At 38.7% G+C, this 19267-nt stretch overlaps 3 protein-coding genes and 1 pseudogene across 4 annotated transcripts in view; 2 read left to right on the top strand and 2 right to left on the bottom strand.

The window, feature by feature from the left end:
* The window catches only part of map4k1 (mitogen-activated protein kinase kinase kinase kinase 1), a 35326-nt gene extending 26244 nt beyond the window's left edge, over positions 1-9082 (bottom strand). For both annotated transcript variants that reach the window (XM_088346186.1, XM_088346185.1), the window contains exon 1: positions 8641-9082. The gene's annotated coding sequence lies outside the window, so the exon portion shown is untranslated. The remainder of the gene's footprint in view (positions 1-8640) is intronic.
* eif3k (eukaryotic translation initiation factor 3, subunit K) lies at positions 2-5910 on the top strand. The gene is made up of 8 exons (XM_088346189.1): positions 2-191; positions 1550-1648; positions 1721-1841; positions 1951-2025; positions 2108-2174; positions 3229-3306; positions 5610-5735; positions 5807-5910. The coding sequence occupies exons 1-8, from the start codon at positions 133-135 to the stop codon at positions 5836-5838; spliced, it is 657 nt and encodes a 218-aa protein (XP_088202315.1). The 5' UTR covers positions 2-132; the 3' UTR covers positions 5839-5910.
* The window catches only part of LOC148357873 (calpain-9), a 31595-nt gene continuing 20969 nt past the window's right edge, over positions 8642-19267 (top strand). The window contains exons 1-6 of the mRNA XM_088346188.1: positions 8642-9023; positions 10043-10112; positions 12031-12149; positions 13304-13437; positions 17808-17979; positions 18132-18203. Coding sequence (XP_088202314.1) covers positions 8739-9023; positions 10043-10112; positions 12031-12149; positions 13304-13437; positions 17808-17979; positions 18132-18203 — 852 coding nt within the window. The 5' untranslated portion in view covers positions 8642-8738. The remainder of the gene's footprint in view (positions 9024-10042; positions 10113-12030; positions 12150-13303; positions 13438-17807; positions 17980-18131; positions 18204-19267) is intronic.
* LOC148357887 (U2 spliceosomal RNA) lies at positions 19066-19227 on the bottom strand (annotated as a pseudogene).

Raw genomic sequence — 19267 nt, 5'->3', positions numbered from 1 at the left:
TGTTTCACTTCCGGTCCGTTGCTCTTTTTTTCCGGACAACAAACAGCTCTGTGGCGTCTGTTTTTTTTGCTCCACGTGTGGAAATATAATTTTGGCCGCGCCTGCCTTCATCTTTTCACTTTTCATATTAAGATGACAACTTTCGAGCTAATGAAGGCGAATGTGGCCAAACTCCTGCGAGGAATTGACCGGTACGGTATTTTGCTCAGGCTTCAATAAGTATATAGCTGCATGCTAATGTCAGGCTAGCTACGTTTTAGCACTGACCCAATGTTATAACGTTGCAGATTCTGCTAGAATAACGTAAAAATATCACAACACAGTAAAAAAGTCAGTCACTTTATTTGAAAGTGTGTATGCCATTACATAGGTTGTTAAGGGTCTAACGCGCGTCATCTTATGTCCAGATTGAACTCCATTATTTACTGTTACTTCCCGTGCATGCTGCTACTTGATGTTCAAAAATCCCAAATCGGAGTACGAATCGTATACAAATCCATGAAAACAGCAATTCAAAAAAAGGCTAAGATGTCCTGGTAGTTAAGTATAGAAAATCCCGATTACCTGTAATAATGATACTTGATGTATATTTTCTCAATAAAAGATTTTTAGTTTCATAAAAGATGTAGCTGCATTATGTAGATCAGACAAATACATTTGGGGTCATGAGAATGATTGGGATCGTTTAATTTGTGCAAAGTGCTTTCCATTTCGGAATTTATTCAGAATTAGTAGCGTTTAAATGATCTGAAAATCTAATCAAGATTAACAACTCTGGAATTAGAGTGTGTGTGAAATAAATGTGCACATGACCTTAATATGTAATAATTAAGATGGACACATGTCTTGTGTTTGACAAGGGAGACTGAAGTTCTTCCTTGTGTTTTATAATTGTAATTTGACTTTGTACTAGAATGTTTGCCGTTTTTTGTTAAGGATCAAGATGCATTTATTTGAGAAATCTACTAAAAATGATATAGGTACAGTGTACTTTTTTCCGACTATTTTGTCTAAATTAGGACTTCAAATTAAAATTGTCTTCATTGTCATTGATAGCAATATAGTGATTATTGTTTACAACAAGATTAGATGTGGCACTCCAGGATTATGCTGTATTACACACTTCAATGACAAAATGTACAACCAAAGTTAGGAGAAGTAGACCTAAAATATTTAGTGCATCGGAACAATAGTGCAATGAAATGTAGTGCAATGACATTTAGCAGCAACAGTGGCTCAGGAGGTAGAGCGCTCGTCTTGGGATCAAGAGATCGCAGTTCGAATCCCGTGCCCTACGTGTTACATGTCGACACTGTCATTTCAAATAAGATATGAAAACATTTTTTCCTCAAGATGGGCAAGTTGTTTATTTTTCAGATATTTTTTTCACTCTTGTGCACTTGTTTAGGGTGATGATGGCCCTGAGGAAGAAACGGTCTTGGAGCTTACAATATAATTGTGATTTTAAAATGGCTTGACTAAATCATATTTCCTTTAGGCATATTGTTATTTAAGATTCGTAATAATATTCTGTCTCACCAACTGTAAGCTACAACCCCGAAAACCTGGCCACATTGGAGCGCTACGTGGAGACGCAAGCCCATGAAAATGCATACGACCTGGAGGCCAACCTGGCTGTTCTCAAACTGTGAGTCCCGAAACACAATCCAATAAGCCTGTTTTTGTATCTTTTCTGCTCATTTGATGTCATTTTCACCAGTTACCAGTTCAACCCAGCCTACTTCCAGACCAACGTGACTTCCCAGATCCTACTCAAAGCGCTCACCAACTTGCCCCACACAGACTTCACACTCTGCAAGTGCATGATCGACCAAACACACGTATCCTCTCTGTGCCAGTCACAATTTTGCTTTATATTAGAATTTAGGTGAAGTAGAAATGTAGAGAAAATTTTGGTTGGGGTGTATTTCCTTGACTAGTGTGCTGCAGCAAGAGGAGCACCCTATCAAGCAGATCCTCTACCTCGGGAACTTGCTAGAGACTTGCCACTTCCAGAGCTTCTGGGTAATGCATGCAGACACACACATAAGCAAATGGGAGGTTTTTTAATTTGATGTTTTGAAAAGCAAGATTTTCTTTTTCACAGGCGAGTCTTAAAGAGAACAGGGAGCTTATCGATGGAATTACTGGCTTTGAAGACTCTGTACGAAAATGTAGGTTTCTATACTATATACCTAATTAATACTAACTGCAACACTGTTTTTTTTTTTTTTTTTAATCTTTCAAGGCCACTGACCACTAGGTGTCGCTCTGTGGTGTAGTGCAATTGAAATGAAATGCTAAAAAGCACAAGGAAGAATGCGAACTAAGGAAACTGAAGTGACGTGCAACTTTACTTTACATTCTTATGCCCAGCTTTTTTGTGGGTTTTGGGTAGTTGTAGCAGCAAAATGGCGGACAATTATGTCAGCTCCCTTTAGGTGAGGCTAATGCTATGTAAAATAAATCCTTAATTCTCTACCTATGAGTGTTTTTTTAAATGTATGTTTCTATGATAGTTCATGTTTTTTTGATGTATGGTTTTATTTTTACCACTAGGAGGCGCTGATTAATTCACACTGTGCCTTTAATTATAAGCCTTGAAAAAGACTTCATATCATTAATTATTGTATAACCCAAAATAAATAAATCAAAGGTAAGGCATTAATTTATCAGAATAATAATAATTTTGTATCAGTAATGTTTGCTTAAATTTTTTTTATTGTTTAAAAAAATAATAGAAATCCAATAACAGAAAGAAAATAAATAGAATTATTATTTATTTATTCAGAGCCTCTTTGTGTTAGAAAAAAAACTTAATCCCTTAAAAAAGAATATTGATTCAAATAATAAGAAAATATACATGAAACATAATATAATTGGGCTTTTTTTTCTTGTAGGTCTAGAAATTTGCCTTTTTTTTAAACAACATAAGCCCCACTCAAAAGGAACTGACATCATTGTACGCCAACTTGCTGCTTCGGGTACCTGGAAAACATTACGGAAGGTTAGGCAAAAACTTGAGACAAATGTTCCGTTTTGGTCACTTTAACTCTGTAGTTAGTATTCTTCTTAGTGCCTAGTAGTACTTGTTTAGGTTGCAACGTACAATACAGCAACATCCAGTGGTCAGGTATTACAAAATTTTGCTTTACGATAAGTAATTCAAGATGTATAGTTTACATTATGTCGGAATAATAGGAAACGTGGTGACCTCATATTTTCCAGTCATCTGCCATGTGGTGGGCATCACCTACCAGACAATAGACCGCCGCCTGCTGGCTAAAATGCTGGGGGACCCCCTGGGTAAGATCAGTAACATTGTCAAGCTGTGCTCCATTTTGACATTTTTATGTAAGTGTTGTCACTTGTTTTCATCGATCCAAAAATACCTCAGCCCTTAGTCACCTCAATAACAAAAAATGGTGGCTAACATTTTCAGACTTCTCCAGGAGGAGAGGAGATGGACAAACAACATTGGTACACTTTTAAGGAATGGACAGATTACCACTTATACCAAAACTATCAAAAGGTTGGGACCAAAAATACAGTGGGACCTCACTACTATGCGGTTCCACGTTCGCAGGTTCAGAGCTTCGCGGGTCTAAAAAAAAATAATAATAAAATACAGTAATTTTTTTTTTTTAAGCATTTTTGAAGGGGCGTCGCTACTTCGCGAATTTTCACTTTTCGTGGGTGGTTTTGGTCCCCATTAACCGGGTCTAAAAATAATAATAATACAATAAAATGATTTAAAAAAAATAAATAATATATACATATAATTTTTTTTTTTAGCATTTTTGAAGGGGCGTCGCTACTCCGCGAATTTTCACTTTTCGCGGGTGGTTTTGGTTCCCATTAACCGCAATAACCGAAGAATTACTGTATTGTATTAGCTGTCAAAATTACAACATAGGTTACATATACATAATGATTTGTCATGATCAAATGTTTATTTTCCTTGCAGTTCATTTGGTGAAGAGCGCACCACGTGACTACTTGGTTGAAGGATGCAACGCAGCATGCATTTTTACAAATAAAACTGCAACCTTTTGAAAAGTATATAAAAACAAATAGTTAAAATTCGATTTCTGAGCAATTGCATAACAAGACTGAAAGAGTAAAACGCAGCAGCGTCCCCCTTCTAGGGCTGAATGTCCTGGGTTTGCTGATGGATAGTGTTGTCTGCCATTTTTTGGCTCCCCCCGATCTTTTTCAAAATGTAGACCTTTTTGGGAAATCACCAGGGAGACGCTCTGCAGAGCTCAAGAGCCGCATGGGGCTCCTGAGCCGTGGATTGCCAACCCACAAATTACAATGAGAACAGTTGGGTCTTTACTGATTTAGAGACCACTGCATCAATAGGTGCTTCACTGAATGTACAGACAGCTCCCCTACTTACGACTATTAGACTTGGGTAAAACGGTAGATACGAACATTTTTTCGGGATGTCGGAAAGTATCCGGACATAGCTGTAAGTTAGATTTTGTATTGTGTGCACCTTTTCTGAATAGAGGACAGTAATGTAGTGCTTCTCTCCACCGCTACCGGCGTGTGGTGACGTTGAGAGGTCACCCAGCATCCACCTAGAAGAAGAAATCCGGCTTCTACTTCCTGGTTCGTGTCTAAAAATAATGTGTGCTGTATCGCTAGCACGCTAAGAACGTTGACGTTTTTATTGTTTGATATCTCGTGGATCCAGTCAATATGGTTAATCTCATCTCATTAGCCGTACCGCTTATCCTCAGTAGGGTCGCGGGGGGCTGGAGCCCATCCCAGCAATCATCGGGCAGTGGGCAGGGGACACCCTGAACTGGTTGCCAGCCAATCGCAGGGCACACAGGGACAGACAACTCATTCGCTCATTCACACCTAGGGACAATTTGGACCGGCCAATTCACCTGAAATGCATGTCTTTGGAATGTGGGAGGAAACTGGAGTGCCCGGAGGAAACCCACGCAAGCACGGGGAGAACATACAAACTCCGCACAGAAAGTCTGGAGCTGGATTTGAACCCACGACAGGTTCCCATGACATGAACTGTGCCGCACAAGCGCTAACCACTGCGCCGCCGTGCTGCCCCCAATATGGTTAATGTAATGTGTAAAGTAGAGGCGAGCCGTTTCTTTTTAAACTAAGGTGGAATAAGAAAGCTTGATGCGGTTAAGAAGATGGTCGGAACGCTTTATTTTGGCCACTTTTTATCATGGTGGTGGACCTTTTTCCAATAGTAAGTTAAACTCAAACTTTGTCTTTATAGAGCATGTTACCTTTTGAAATTTTTATTTTCTAGTACAAAACAATACAGGTTACTTATACAAGCCTTAAACATATTTAATATAAACCTTAAACACACAAAATACAGCACTGAAGCAACTTACAAACAAATTCAACTTACAAACGATCGTCCGTAAGTAGGGCAGCGTCCGTACTGTACAAAATTTGACATAGCAAGATTGGATTTTCTTTGGACTTGAATGACCTCGCCTAACTTGGGTTTATGACTATCTTGGTCTAACCATCTGTGTGTCCAGGTCAAATGACCACTTTTGTGTTAAAACCAATGACTACATCATTGAAACCGATGTACAATGTGTGTCACCTTACAGACCCGCAAGAGAAGGGGTGGCTGAGCAAATACAACTGGACGGAGACAGAGGAGGAACAAATCTTCATTTTCAACCAGGAAGAGAGCGTCAAACCTAAAAATATTGTGGAGAAGATCGACTTTGAGAGTCAGTATCTCATTTAAAAAGATAGCTCCCATATTATTCTCTTAACATAACTTTTTTTTTTTTTTGCGCAGGCGTTTCAAGCATCATGGCAACTTCACAGTGACAGGAACACACTACCGGAGTAAAGCTGGTTGCTTACAAACAAAACGAAAATAAATTATAATTTCCAGTTAAATTTGTCTTTTTTGTCATTTTATTACCATTTTCATTTCCCACACACGCAAGTTGTTCTACATTATGTGAAAGAAATGATTGAACTATTCCAGGTAAACTGAGTGAAAATGAAAGCCTATGATCCTTTGATGTGTCACAAATGTAATTAGTCGTTAGTCGAGTCGTTTATTTTTATAGCCCTTAATCACAAAGAGTCTCAAATGGCTGCACAGACCACAGATTATTTAAAACCACAGAAATGAAATGATGAAATGATCTGCATTTATATAGTGCTTTTCAAGTCAATGACTTCCCAAAGCGCTTTGAAGTGTGCTTCACATTGTATTGCAGCCATGTAAGATGCTAACCTGCTTATTGGGGGTATTAGGGGTTCAGTGTCTTACCCAAGGACACTTCGACATGTAACACGGACAAGCCGGGATTCGAACTGGGATCCCTTGATCCCAAGACGAGCGCTCTACCTCCTGAGACTGTTATCACACCATTCCCTGATCCAAAACCTACATGAGGACAAGGAAAAACTCAAAAACCTCAACATGAGGAAAATGAAGAAACCTTGAAGGGACCGCACATGAGGTAATCCCTCTTCCAGGATGACCAGGCTGCAACGGATGTTGCAATAACAACAAATACACAGATATTGTCAACATAAAATATAGGTTATTCGTATACTTTAGAATAGAAGTGTGTTTTAAGCCTAGATTTAAACAGTTCCACTGAGGTTGCAGATTGAATCTCAGGGGGAAGAGCATTCCACGGCACTGGTGCCCGAACGGAGAACACTGTCGAACCTGCGGATCTTTTCTCGGCTCTTGGGATCACTAGTAGACCACCATTTTGAATGTAAAGCTTGTGAAAACTTACATATACAAAACCATGTTATTTTATGAAATCGAAGTTGTAATTTGTTTTCGAAGAATAATTTGAACAAGAATAAAATAGAAATATTATATGGAGGTCAGAAGCATAAGTATCTTTTTTTGCACAAGGTAATTATTGTACTGGTAATGAAGACCTTTTTTAAGATCACACTCAGTATGTGTTACGTTTAATACTGAAACTATAGTTTTAGTCAAATCGTGTTGTTTGAATCAGTGGACTGTACCAGGCCATGGGTTGTTTGCTACCGGGCCACACAGAAAGAATAAAAGTTCCCTTATTTTTTTTGTTTTCACTGTATTTGAGCAATGATTTATCAGTCTAATACGATTGCTGACCACTATTGCGCAGAATTGAATGCTACAGGAATTGAACCCGGATTGCAATTGGGAGAGCGCTGGAATTTAACCGTTAGACACCAAGGGATTTGTGTCACATGAGAAAAGGCTTTAGATTTTATTTCATCGCATTATTTTTACTCGTGGTACGATGTTGTTGAATACACAGGGCCATGATTAAAATGTATTGACAACGTAAACTATGAACACATAATGTTGAAAATGTTCAATGTATTTATATAGTGTACATCAAAGTCCAACTCATCAGCAGATTTACAATAGTATTTTGCCTCATGGTGTTTGTATCTTTCAGAACGGTACCGTCACTAAAAACAGTGCGATATTGAAGTTAAACCTAATTCCTTTTCCTGGGTCATCTACATCCATAGTGGTTACAGTAAGTTTAGGCTTATTTATATTATCACAACTGTTATTGGGCTCACCCGCGAAGATTTTGTCAGACATGAGACTGGTCCTTGGTACGTTAATGGTTGGGGCTCACTCTGTTAAGTGAAATCGTAATTCTAGCAGCTATGGTAGGGTATTCCCAGTAACACTAGTATTTCCTGACACTTCTTAGGAAAGACAACCTGGAACAGAAGCTGCCAGTGTCATTTTACGGTCATCAACACAGCCCAAAAAATTATTTGCTACTCAGTTCAGTCTGAAGGGTATTGCTAGCTCTCCCCACCACAGCAGAGCCCACAACCTTAAAAATGACTTTTCTCCAGCTGCCTTTTGACAAATGCTACAAGTTCTGTAAAACAAAAGAGTTACAGTCTCAAGGACAATTCCTTCAGCAGAATCAGGAATGAATGAAACTTTATTTTGAACATGGGAAAAGCAAAACTAAGACAAAAGTAAAAAAAACAATGTTAACGTAACATGTCCGAAAAGGGATGGAAGAGGACTGCTTATCTTATCCTAGACCTACGACTTCCTTAATAATTGTGTCTTACAGCTTACATATGACAAACACCTGACAAATATACATATTTACATAAGTTCTGTGGATGCACAGTCACATTATCATTTTCACTGCAGCTAATTTCACTGTATTCATCATCACCATTGCTGTCTCCATACATTTTCAGCATACTATATAATAAGACTATCAATTATAACAATTATCCGTTCAAACGATGACAACTGTATTGTGGTGTGTGTTCATCACCAAACCAAAACACAAAACTGGAAGAAGAAAAAAAATAAGTGTTTAGAAAATGATGGTTATAGTGTATTTCTTGTTGCTGTCAATGCAGTTGCGCTATTATCTGATATACGTACAATTTAGGCCAGTCTACAACTATTACCTATATATCCTGTTACTGTATTCTATTTATTTCATTTTAAAGTCATGTTTTATTCTGGGATGGCACGTCTCATCTCCTTGTAAACAACGCGCACAACTTTGCAATCAATAACAAGACAATTCTATTTACGTTTGCACGAACTACTGTATCTCAAATTTCAAAGGGTTTGACGTCACTCGCCCAAACTCAGGTGAGACTTACCTGCTTCAAGGGCGTGTTGTCGTTCGCTTCCCTAAGCAAATCCCGAACAGATCTGAAATAACTTCCTCTTCTCGCAGTTTCGTGTACGGAGCCTGGAAATGGACAAGTCTCCAGGTTTCCCGTCCGAGTCTGAGGACTACCAGCTGGTCCCTCCGGCGGACGACGACGACGCCAGCTCGGCGTGCTCCGACGAGCTGTTGGGCTCTCAATCCCGTCGCTGGCTCGCCGAATTGATGGCGGCGGACGAACCGCGAGAGGCTGTCAGTGGCGACGCTGTCAACGGAGGGAAGATTGCGGTGGGCCGCGATGGCCTCTTCGTCGATTATCATTTCCCGCTAGGGGAGCTCGAGATGAAGGCCGGCGTCAAGTGGAGGCGGCCCAAGGTCAAACGCAGTGTTTCGTTTTGAGAAGTCGAGTAAATTTGAGTCTTATGTTTTTAAAGATTATAATATTCATGGTCCACCAAATTTTCAGTAGTTATCACAGTTGTCACTGTTTTTTGTTGAAGAGAATGTCTCGATTGCTCAGTCCTTTCAGTGGGGGTGGGCAAACTACGGCCCGTGGGTCACACACGCCCGTCAGGCTTTTTGATCAGGTCCGCCAAACGAAAATGTGAGACATACAAAGATAATAGCGATTAAAAATGTTTAAAATGTTAAATTAAATGTTTTGTTTTGGTGCCTCTCTTGTACCCAACATTGGTTACATTTTTTATTCACTTTTTAAATTTTATTTATCAAGATATTCATCAAATTTAACAAAAAGAAAAACTTCTTAGTTACCTTTTGCATGTAGGCAAATTTGCTAACCACTCTACTACATACAAATAATACAGTTGTAGTTCATTTCCTCCCTGGTCCTCTTGCCAAATTTTTAACCCAACTCACTCTATTGATTACTAGAACAGAAAACAAGTGCCTAAAATTACAAGGAGCATTACAAACTGCAGAGACAAAGTCTGCCCAACAAAAATTACGTGTTGGGGTTATAGATCAAGAGTAGAAAGCAACGTTGGAACATATTTGCGGCTTTGAAATATGTATTCATCCTTTGCAGTACATTTGGTAACGACATTAACGTTTCCAACAAGTAAATAGCAGAACATATTTAAAACCAAATGTGTTCCAGCATTCTAACTTGGACTTTCTAGGTGCTTTTGTTTTTCTTACTCATACTTACATTATATTAATGGGAAACTGTGTAAAATTTAAAGCTCCCCGTTATAGAAAATAAATACATGTTGACGAATGAGTTTTGAAAAAAACTTATTGTGTTTTTTTTCTTCTTTAAATTAAAAAAGAAATGGGCGCTAAATATTCAACCATGTCCCTTTGAAGCAGCAGAAATAAAATAAATAAATCGATAAATAAAAAACGTGCCTACCCGTTTTCCTTTTTACCAGGAGTTGTGCTCGTTGCCTCAGTTCACTGTCGATGGAGCCTCTCGTCTGGATGTCCGCCAAGGGAAGCTAAGTGAGTATACAAGACAAGGTGACTTTATAGAATTTGTGTCGCATTTCTGTCATGTTAATGTGGTCCGAATTTAACTGCAAACTGATCATATCAGACTCAAACCCTGTTTGCCTTTGGAGAACAACTTGGATATGAAGTAATTGGAGTACAGTAGGCCCAAATCACTGACTACTTGTTTGTTTCCAGTTCACACTTGACTTTTTTCCAGTTGTTTTTATGATAGACAACCCAACCATACTACATGTTGTGAAGATAAATGTACCTTGTCAAATATGTCAAAGTCAAGTCAAGTCAAGTCAAGTCAAGTCAAATTTATTTATATAGCCCTTAATCACAAAAATGGACTGCACAGGATTACAATGACACAATTACCTGATCTTAAACCAACATGCGGGCAAGGAACAACTCAAAACCTCAGTGTGAGGAGAAAAGAGAAACCTTGAGAAAGGACCTCACATGTGGTATCCCCCTTTCAGGATGACCAGGGTGAATTACATTTAGCATTACAGTACACAAACATAGTAAACACTAGGTAACATGTTGAAAATGTGTCGGGAAAGTGCATGACAGCAGCGACGCCCCCTACCTGTAAACTAGTCCAAAAAGTCCATGACGGCCACGACGCAGCTTCCCATCTCTGCCAGCTGGTCCATGCAAGCGTTCACATGCTTCAGGTCAAACGCTGGTCCGCTGATTCATCTCAAATCGTCCTTCTCCTTCATATCACCACCAGGCAGGCAGTCGGAAAAAGACAGGACAATACAGAATATGAGGTGGGCATCAATCATAAGCTTTGTAATAGAAGTATGTCTTAAGCCTTGAGACTTAAAAAAAAAAGTGGCATACTTCATTTGTGTTTTCCTCCTCAGAGCTTTTTGTGGGCCTGTTTACTGTTTGGGAAGCTACTACCTCTAGCTGAGGGAGCAGAATGTTTCAAACGTCAAGAAAAATGCCTTCGGTGTCAATTTAAAGTAAAATGTGCTTTGAAATGACACCTTTGGGCTTTTTTGCTTCACTCATAACATACATACCAAAATTCTTGTTGCCAATTGTAATTAGTTTCATGACTCTTCGTAATATTGTCAAGGTATGTAGAGAGCCCCGTCTGTTAAAATGGACGTAGAGTAATCTCGTGTTTTTTTGCGAGGGTTGCGTTCCAACAAATGCTGCAAAAGTCAAACCTCACGAAGTAGAAACATTTATTTATTTATGTATTACAAATCACTGATCGGTATCATATAATGCATATGACTGTAGCAAAATAACAAGTATGGATCCTGGATTGTGCAAAGTCTCTGTGATGATTAAAATACAAGAGTTTCTAATGTAGTTGTTTCCCACACGTTGTAGTTCCAGGTCATCTGTTTATTGGGTAATGGATCTGGTGTTGGTGAGATACACGCTTGGTAGGTGTGGCATAAGAGAGTTGTTACATAGCCCAGACGTAGCAGTAGGCCAGACCTGCAACCTTGCTATTGCTTTCTTTAACACCACAGTCCCTTACCGGACCCAATATCAATCCACAGAGCAGCTGGTGGTGATCAGCTCTTCGGAATTTCCCCAGAATCCAATTTCATTAATGTAACAAGCCGATAAAATACAAGCTGTCGTCGTGTGTCGCAGTTTTTTTTTGGTGGACACGTTGACTTGTGTGCATTCTTTGCTGTTTGACTGACAGCATACACCAGCCTCTCACTGTCGCGCACACACAGGCAGTCACGCCGACCCAACACACACACACGCACACACAGCCCTCCGCAAACTGCCCCCGTGATAGCATTTGCTGTGTATTGTCTGCTCCAGAACACAACACATTGCACAATGAAAATCCACCAGCTATTGAAACTGCAAAAAGGAAACTTTACTTTATACAAATTAAGACATTCTGCTAATAGCCTTTAACTTCCTGCCTCTTTAGGTGACTGCTGGTTGCTGTCCGCCATTGCATCTCTGGCCGTGCACCAACGTCTGCTCCGTAAGGTGGTTCCTCCAGGACAAGGCTTCCAGGAAGGATACAACGGCAGCTTTATCTTCAGGGTAAATGCATTTGTGTTGATAGTGGTGTTCTCCGTCAATTCATTTGATTGTCACAAATATTTCAATTGATATATTGAAATATACATTATTAACTTGTTTTTTCCTCTTGAGAAAACAATTTTAAAACAACAAATCAAGAAAATGACCAACCACCGCTCGGCTTAAGAATGCAGCTTTGCTGTGATCAGTTGTCACTCGAATCCTGAGCAATTTAAGCGAGTTTTTAACGTTTTTGTCTAGATTTCTTTCTTAGGAAAAGCCTATACTCCTACAGAAAAATTGGAAATATCTAAATTATATTTATTTTCCATTTTTTAATTGCAGAGTATTGTTTACTCAGTCATTTTATCCCATCCAAGATGTTATTTGTGAGGAAAAAGGGAACTGTTCTTTGATTTAAAGGGACATTGTGGAATATTTTGAGACCATTAAATGGAAATAACTTTTCATTAAAAAGCAACTATCATACAAACCTGCATTTTTTTAAAGCCCCAGTGTGTAATTTTTGACCACTAGATGGTACTGTTTTCTAATTCTTAAAAAAAAAAACAGTCCCACAGAGCACAGCGTAGCGGCAAATTGCCCAACAAACATGCCTGCGACATACTGTAGGTTTGGATTCCACTGTGTAAAAGAAACAAAAAATTCTCGTTTTTTTTTTATATATATATAAAAATCCACATTAGTAAGACAGTTCAGGTATATTTGCCTAGACTTTGAATCAATGTGTTTTTTTCATTTGATGAAAGTTTGTACCCCTACCAGGCACTACATATTACACACTGTCCCTTAAAAAATATGTATTGGTCGAAAAAATAGTCTTTATTTACATAACAGCAGCCTAACTTAGAGGGACCTGATAATTGTCCACTGTCTTCCTGCTACGGATACCCTCAAAAACCAAAATCCATGTGAAAGGACGGGCAAAAAAATGGGAAGAAAATTGTTATCTTAAAATATAATATCTAAGAATGCAACTTTAATGAGAATTACCATTGTGTTGGAGGTAGTGGTCACACATAGGCCACAACTATTTTTTTATTAACGTTCCTAATACTGTATTAATTATCAAGCATATTTTCTCATTGTTAGCATGCAACTGAAACAATTTTTTCTCAAATTGTTGAGACAATATCTATTTTCATTCTGCATAGTTCTGGCAATACGGTGAGTGGGAGGATGTGCGCATCGATGACCTGCTGCCGACATACGGCAACGAATTAATCTACCTCAGCTCGCCGGAAAAACGAGAGTTCTGGAGCTCCCTGCTTGAGAAGGCCTACGCCAAGTGAGAACCGCTTGTGTTTTTGTATCCAAATGTTTGGAAATTTACTTCAGATTCATAAATGTACCATATTTTTCGGATTATAAGGCGCACACATAAACCCAAAATTGGCCAGGAATATAAGTGTGCAACTTATAATTCGGTGCGCTTTGTGTTTAGAAAAAAATTGCATCGCAATGGTGGCAATGAGGATCAAACCCTCATAGTGATGTTAAGCACAGAATCTTTAACACCAGATTACTATGGACATACATGACTGAGAAAGGGCAATGGGTCTTATCTCATTATCACTCCATTTTTAGTCACGGCACCAGATGTTAGAGAAATGAGAAAACACAAAGTGGTTAAAAATCAGTATAATATTCAGTGTTCGTTTTACCTCTGAAAAGTGATGGGTCCTGGGGACTCGCATGCTCAAAAATCTATGGGTCCCAACAGAGATCTATGGGTCCCCAAAATTTAGTGTGCTCCATGCCCTTACAAACTGTCATATTTTCCCTTACAAAATACAAAAAAAATTTTTTTTTTTTTTTTCAAACATGTTTATTTATTTAGTTCAACATGTTATATTGCCCCCGCGACCCTACTGAGGATGAGCGGTGCAGCTAATGAGATAATGAGATGTTATATTGTACATGCGTTTCCTTATATCTTATATATTGTCAATGAACATTTTGTTGTGAGACACTGAGTTGCTCGACATCAATGACGTTTATTATGAAAAAAAGTTCAAAAATGAAGTCGCTTGGACCTTCACTGTAGAAGGAAAAAATACATGCAAATAAAATTAAGTAGAATAATACATTTTCTTATTCAAATTGTCAATTCATTTTCTGCATTAAATTATTGTTGGTAATATACTAATTAAAAGGGATCACCACAAACCTGTCTTTTTTCATTTTCTCCTTTTATACTTCTTTTTTTCTTAACTTCTTTATACAACATAATCGTTCGTAATATAATGCATCAAAGCAAGTGAGCCGTTTGAGAGCCGGCTCTTTACTGAGTTGAGCCGAAAAAGCCGGTTCTCTAAAAAGAGACGGACTACACAACTCGACATCGAGATCGGCATGCAGACAAAAACTCGAACCGCGAGACCAAAACAACAATAGCGGATCTGCCTGGCGAAAAGTTTGGAGTGCGGTAAATCTTTGTTAAAAAATGATAATGACAATTTCGTGTCAAAAAAGTTGCGTCCCTGGGACGCATGTTGATTTGACACGATGTGTCCCCAGCAAAAATAATGCGTCTAGGACACAGGGACGCGGGCAAACGAGAACACTGAATATTTTGCTTCAGTTTTTCCCACCTCAAACTAAGCATTGTAAGTGACAAACATTGTTGACTATGTGCGGCCATGTGTTTATTTAAATCTATCAGGAGGACCGAATTACTTCCAACGATGCCTTTCTCTTCATTCGGTTCAGAATCTCGTCTGCTTCGTAAAGACTGCTAGTCGGCGATACAGTACTATATTTCAGAGGTCCTCAACCTTTTGCGTACCACAAACTGGTTTAATGTCCGACAATATTCTCAAGGCCCGGCCCAATAATAACATCGACAACATGGTATAAAAAATAGTGTTATGATGACATAAACTCTAACGTCTTTTTGTCTGTTGTCTTGCCTGTATCAATATTAGTCTAGTGGATAGCTTTTGTTGCAATCTGAGTTGGATTCCCATTGCATTCCGTTTTTGCATTTCCGATCGGGAATATATTTCGACTAATCAATCATTGTAATATTTGTATTTTTTTTTTTGCACAAATATGGTAGTTATTCTTAGAGCAACCCTCACTGTAGTTTTATTCTATGCACCTTATAGTGCGGAAAATACGCCACATGCCCTGTAAATTACATATTTCAAAGTCAAGCTGGCTTTGGAGGAACTTACTAAACACTATTAAATTTTGTCTTTACGGCTTACACATTTTAACGCATGGCTTTATTCAACTGCTCAAATGTGGTTTAATAAAAAGGGAAAAAATCCTTTACATCCTGATACTAGGAAAACGGCTGAAAATGGTTTGCTTGATAAAATCATTAGCCCTTTTGAGTTCTTCGAGGTGTGGCATTTGAAATATTTTTCTGCCTACCGGTACTGATGACTTTTGTACCAGTTCAGCTTACTTGCTCCGGGGGAAGAACTGTTATGAACATGCAGATCTTCATGTTAAATAATGCCTGAGCATGAATGAGCTTGAATGGCATCAGAAGATTTGATGTATTTTTAAATGTCTTTTTATGGAATCAGGCTTTTTCACACCAAGTGCAAGTTTATCTAAAAACAAAGTCTTAGCGGCACACAGTAGGTGTTTTTTTAAATTTGGTATTTGCTTCATCAGGTAGAAAATGTATTTTGGGCTGTTGTGGGAGTGAACACAGTTGCCTTTTTAAAATAAAAGTTTTGCAACAGAATTTATCAACATGAAAACTAATTGGAAGCAGATATCATAGACCTATGCAAATAGGCAATACTACATCTTGACAGTTTGAGGAATCAACATTTTATGAGTCTTGTAAGAATTGTAAGGAATTTCAAATAAAACATTTTCTAAATCAAGGTTCAATTGGAAGCAGGTAAAGCTTGGCTAAGTTGGCTATGCTAAAATGCACAATTATTGTTATGTTTATGCAATCCACTGTGGCTAGATCAGTGTTTCTCAACCTTTTTTGAATTGAGGCACACAGATTTTTTATTATTATTAAAAAAATCTTGAGGCACACTGTCCGTCGAAAAGGTTTATCAAATAATTACCGGCGCCAGTTTGATATCTTTGTTTTGTAAAGCTTATATCATGTCAGGGTACTCAGATTATTCAATTTGGTTAATCATTTTTTCTGTCATTTTGGATTTTACTATATTTTAACCAGTTTTTCATATTTTTCTATACAGCACACTTAACCTTAACTGAAAAACACTTGGCTAAATCACTGCCTGAAAATGTGATAATCACCTAAAAAAAATCACGTCTCTGAAATTATGATATAAAATAACCCATGAATACAGATGTAACTAAATTAGGGTGTTGATATAATTGGGAACTTATGCTGAAATTATCCAGGACATATGCCAAAATCAGACACTTTTGGTAGGTGAATTCAAGACCCTTGCAACTTGAGAAAACCCAAAAAGGAAATTCACTATGAAAACAAATAGATAAGGTTCTTTTTGGTTCATTTTAACAATCGTTCATGAGTCATGGCATTCTTCAGTTTAGTTGTTCTCAATTGGTCTGACATGAGGACCCACCATCCCATCACACCCTACCGAAGTCACGAAAGAAATTCTCCTTTCCAAATGTATTGAATATATACAGTCTAAACTAGAGAATACTGTATATTTTCTGTGCTTTATTTTTAAACGACATGAATAGCAAAACCCAAACAACTTCAAGTAATAGTTTTGAATTTTCTCTTACCCTCAGTAGGTTTTGGATCAGGGGATAGTGTAATAATAGTCGGCAGTCTGTAATAGTCTGAGGTCTGTGCAGCCCTTTGAGACTTCTTGTGATTTAAGGCTTGTACAAATAAACATGACTTAACCTAATAGTATTACTTTATATGCTCATTGGGGCGGCAGTAGCTCAGGAGGTAGAGCGATCGTTTTAGGATTAAGGGATCCCAGTTCGAATCCCGGCTTGTCCGTGTTACATGCCGAAGTGTCCTTGGGTAAGACACTGAATCCCCAGTACCCCCAATAAGCAGGTTAGCGCCTTACATGGCTGCACAGATCATGGCCGCTATTGGGAAATGTGAAGCACAATGTAAAGCGCTTTGGGAAGTCATTGACTTGAAAAGCGCTATATAAATGCAGATCATTTCAGATCAAATATAAATGCAGATCATTTCATTTCATTTCATTTCATTTCATTTCATTTCATTTCATTTCATTTAGATGCATCTTAATGAAATCCAAAATGCATTACTTTAGTGGGTTCAGTCATTTTAACCAACTCAACATGCACAAATATGAAACAAAGAGTGCAATATTTTTGGGGGGCCTGTCGGCTCTTCTGCGGTTCTGTCCTTCAAAAAGTGAACTGCAATCGTGTGGCCGTGATCCATTATCCTTGATTGCATACTGCTACGAGCAGGGACTGACAGTGATCACTTTTACCGGGCCTGGCAGCTCTTTGTTTGTTGGGGTACTTCCGTATAAAATGAATTAATGTCAACTCGCATTTGCAGAGCATTATCACCTACTGTTTCAGAGAGTAATTAACCCTTGGTCATTTTTATTTTCTTAGCAATTTTTTACTAAGGCAAAAGGCCCGCGACACACTGAAAACAAGTCCGCAACCCGCTTTTGGGTTGCGACCCACCAGTTAAGAAACACTGCTCTAGCCGACAGATTTGTGCGTGTCATCTAGGCTGAAAGGAGGCTACCGGGCCTTGGACATGGGCTTCCCTCACGAGGCCATGGTGGACATGACTGGTGGTGTGGCCGAGGTTCTAAGTGTGGCAGTGCTTCCAAGGGAACTTCCAGCCTTCCTGGCCGAGCTGCTAGCCAAGGGAGCGCTCATCAACTGCGCCAACACGCAGGTAGGCGATGCCAAGCCTTGACAAACCACATTTTCATTGTAATCCCAAAGCCTTTCAACCAAAACTCCACACAAAAGACTTTGCCTTATTTGATATGACTCATGGCTTTTATTTTTCTATGAATGCTTTGAGTAGATGTGCCTTCCCTGCAGGGTCCTTTGGAGTACAGGAATGATTTGGGGATCATGTTCAGGCACGCTTACTCGCTGACTGCTGTGGAGAAGGTAAATTTATGCTTGCCATTATGTTTTTGTATTTATTCATTATCAGTAAATTACTTTACGGTTGGATAATTAATCAAGACGAGACAAAATAACTTGGACTAAAATAAATACAAAAAAGTGAATGAGTTAAAGGGACTCCTCGATGATGATGCCAATACTATTCAGGCACGTCTAGTCACTTGTAATCCATTAACATTTCTGTAAAATTAAAAATCTCAATTCAAAACGTACCCAGATGAGTCTAGCATGGGAATCATAACTGGAAATAGCTTAAAACCTTACCTGGTTCCTTGTCAAATTTGATCACAATCTGAAAAACTAAACATTGTATCTTACACATTTTTCTAAGGGTAGATTTAGCTGTTTCCAAAAGTGGCCAATTGGGGACGAGAAGTTTACAGCTTTAAAAACTCTGCAATTGTGTATTTTACTTTGGTAGATTTTTATTTAGACATTTTGAAGGAATAGTAAATGTTTCACTTCTCTATCCAGAAGTCAACCAATGATTCGTGCACACGTGCACGTAATAACGGTGTGTTTAAATAAATCACGAGCGGCGTTGCGCACCTTTAAATACACAGTGACTATCTGGGTATCGTTCTTTTCAGAATTTCATTGGCTAACCAACGTGTCCATCATCTATACAGGCCCTTATTGGCTAATCTGGGCTGTGGACTGTGAAAAATGCCTGCTATTGGCCGAAAGTGGGGTTTTTAAGGGTTATTGTTCTATCTTCGTTATTCATTATCCATTATCCGTTATCGGTCAGTTCATAATACGCTACAAAGCCTAGGAGCCGGGACACTTACTCTCAGCCAAAAGGCCAACTAAGGTCCTAGCCCTAAAGCCTTGCTGCGATCATTGCGAATGCACCGTTCCCGGAGGTACTGCAATACCGGGCCGATGCGTGGAGTGGACAGAGCAAGCTCTTATTCCATCTCCGGATTGCAAAAATCAAAGATCATGGCTGTCACACTGCGCTCAGCCGATAGGGCAGCTCCAAGTCAAAAACTATAGAAAAAAATTCAGTTGTAATTTCATAGATAGTATAACAATTCATTCAC

The sequence above is a fragment of the Urocampus carinirostris genome, chromosome 10 (assembly GCF_059441175.1).
Source record: "Urocampus carinirostris isolate Australia breed hairy pipefish chromosome 10, RoL_Ucar_1.0, whole genome shotgun sequence".
NCBI lineage: Eukaryota > Metazoa > Chordata > Actinopteri > Syngnathiformes > Syngnathidae > Urocampus > Urocampus carinirostris.
Note: the sequence above shows the minus strand (reverse complement) of the source record. Positions and strands in the feature narration are given on the sequence as shown.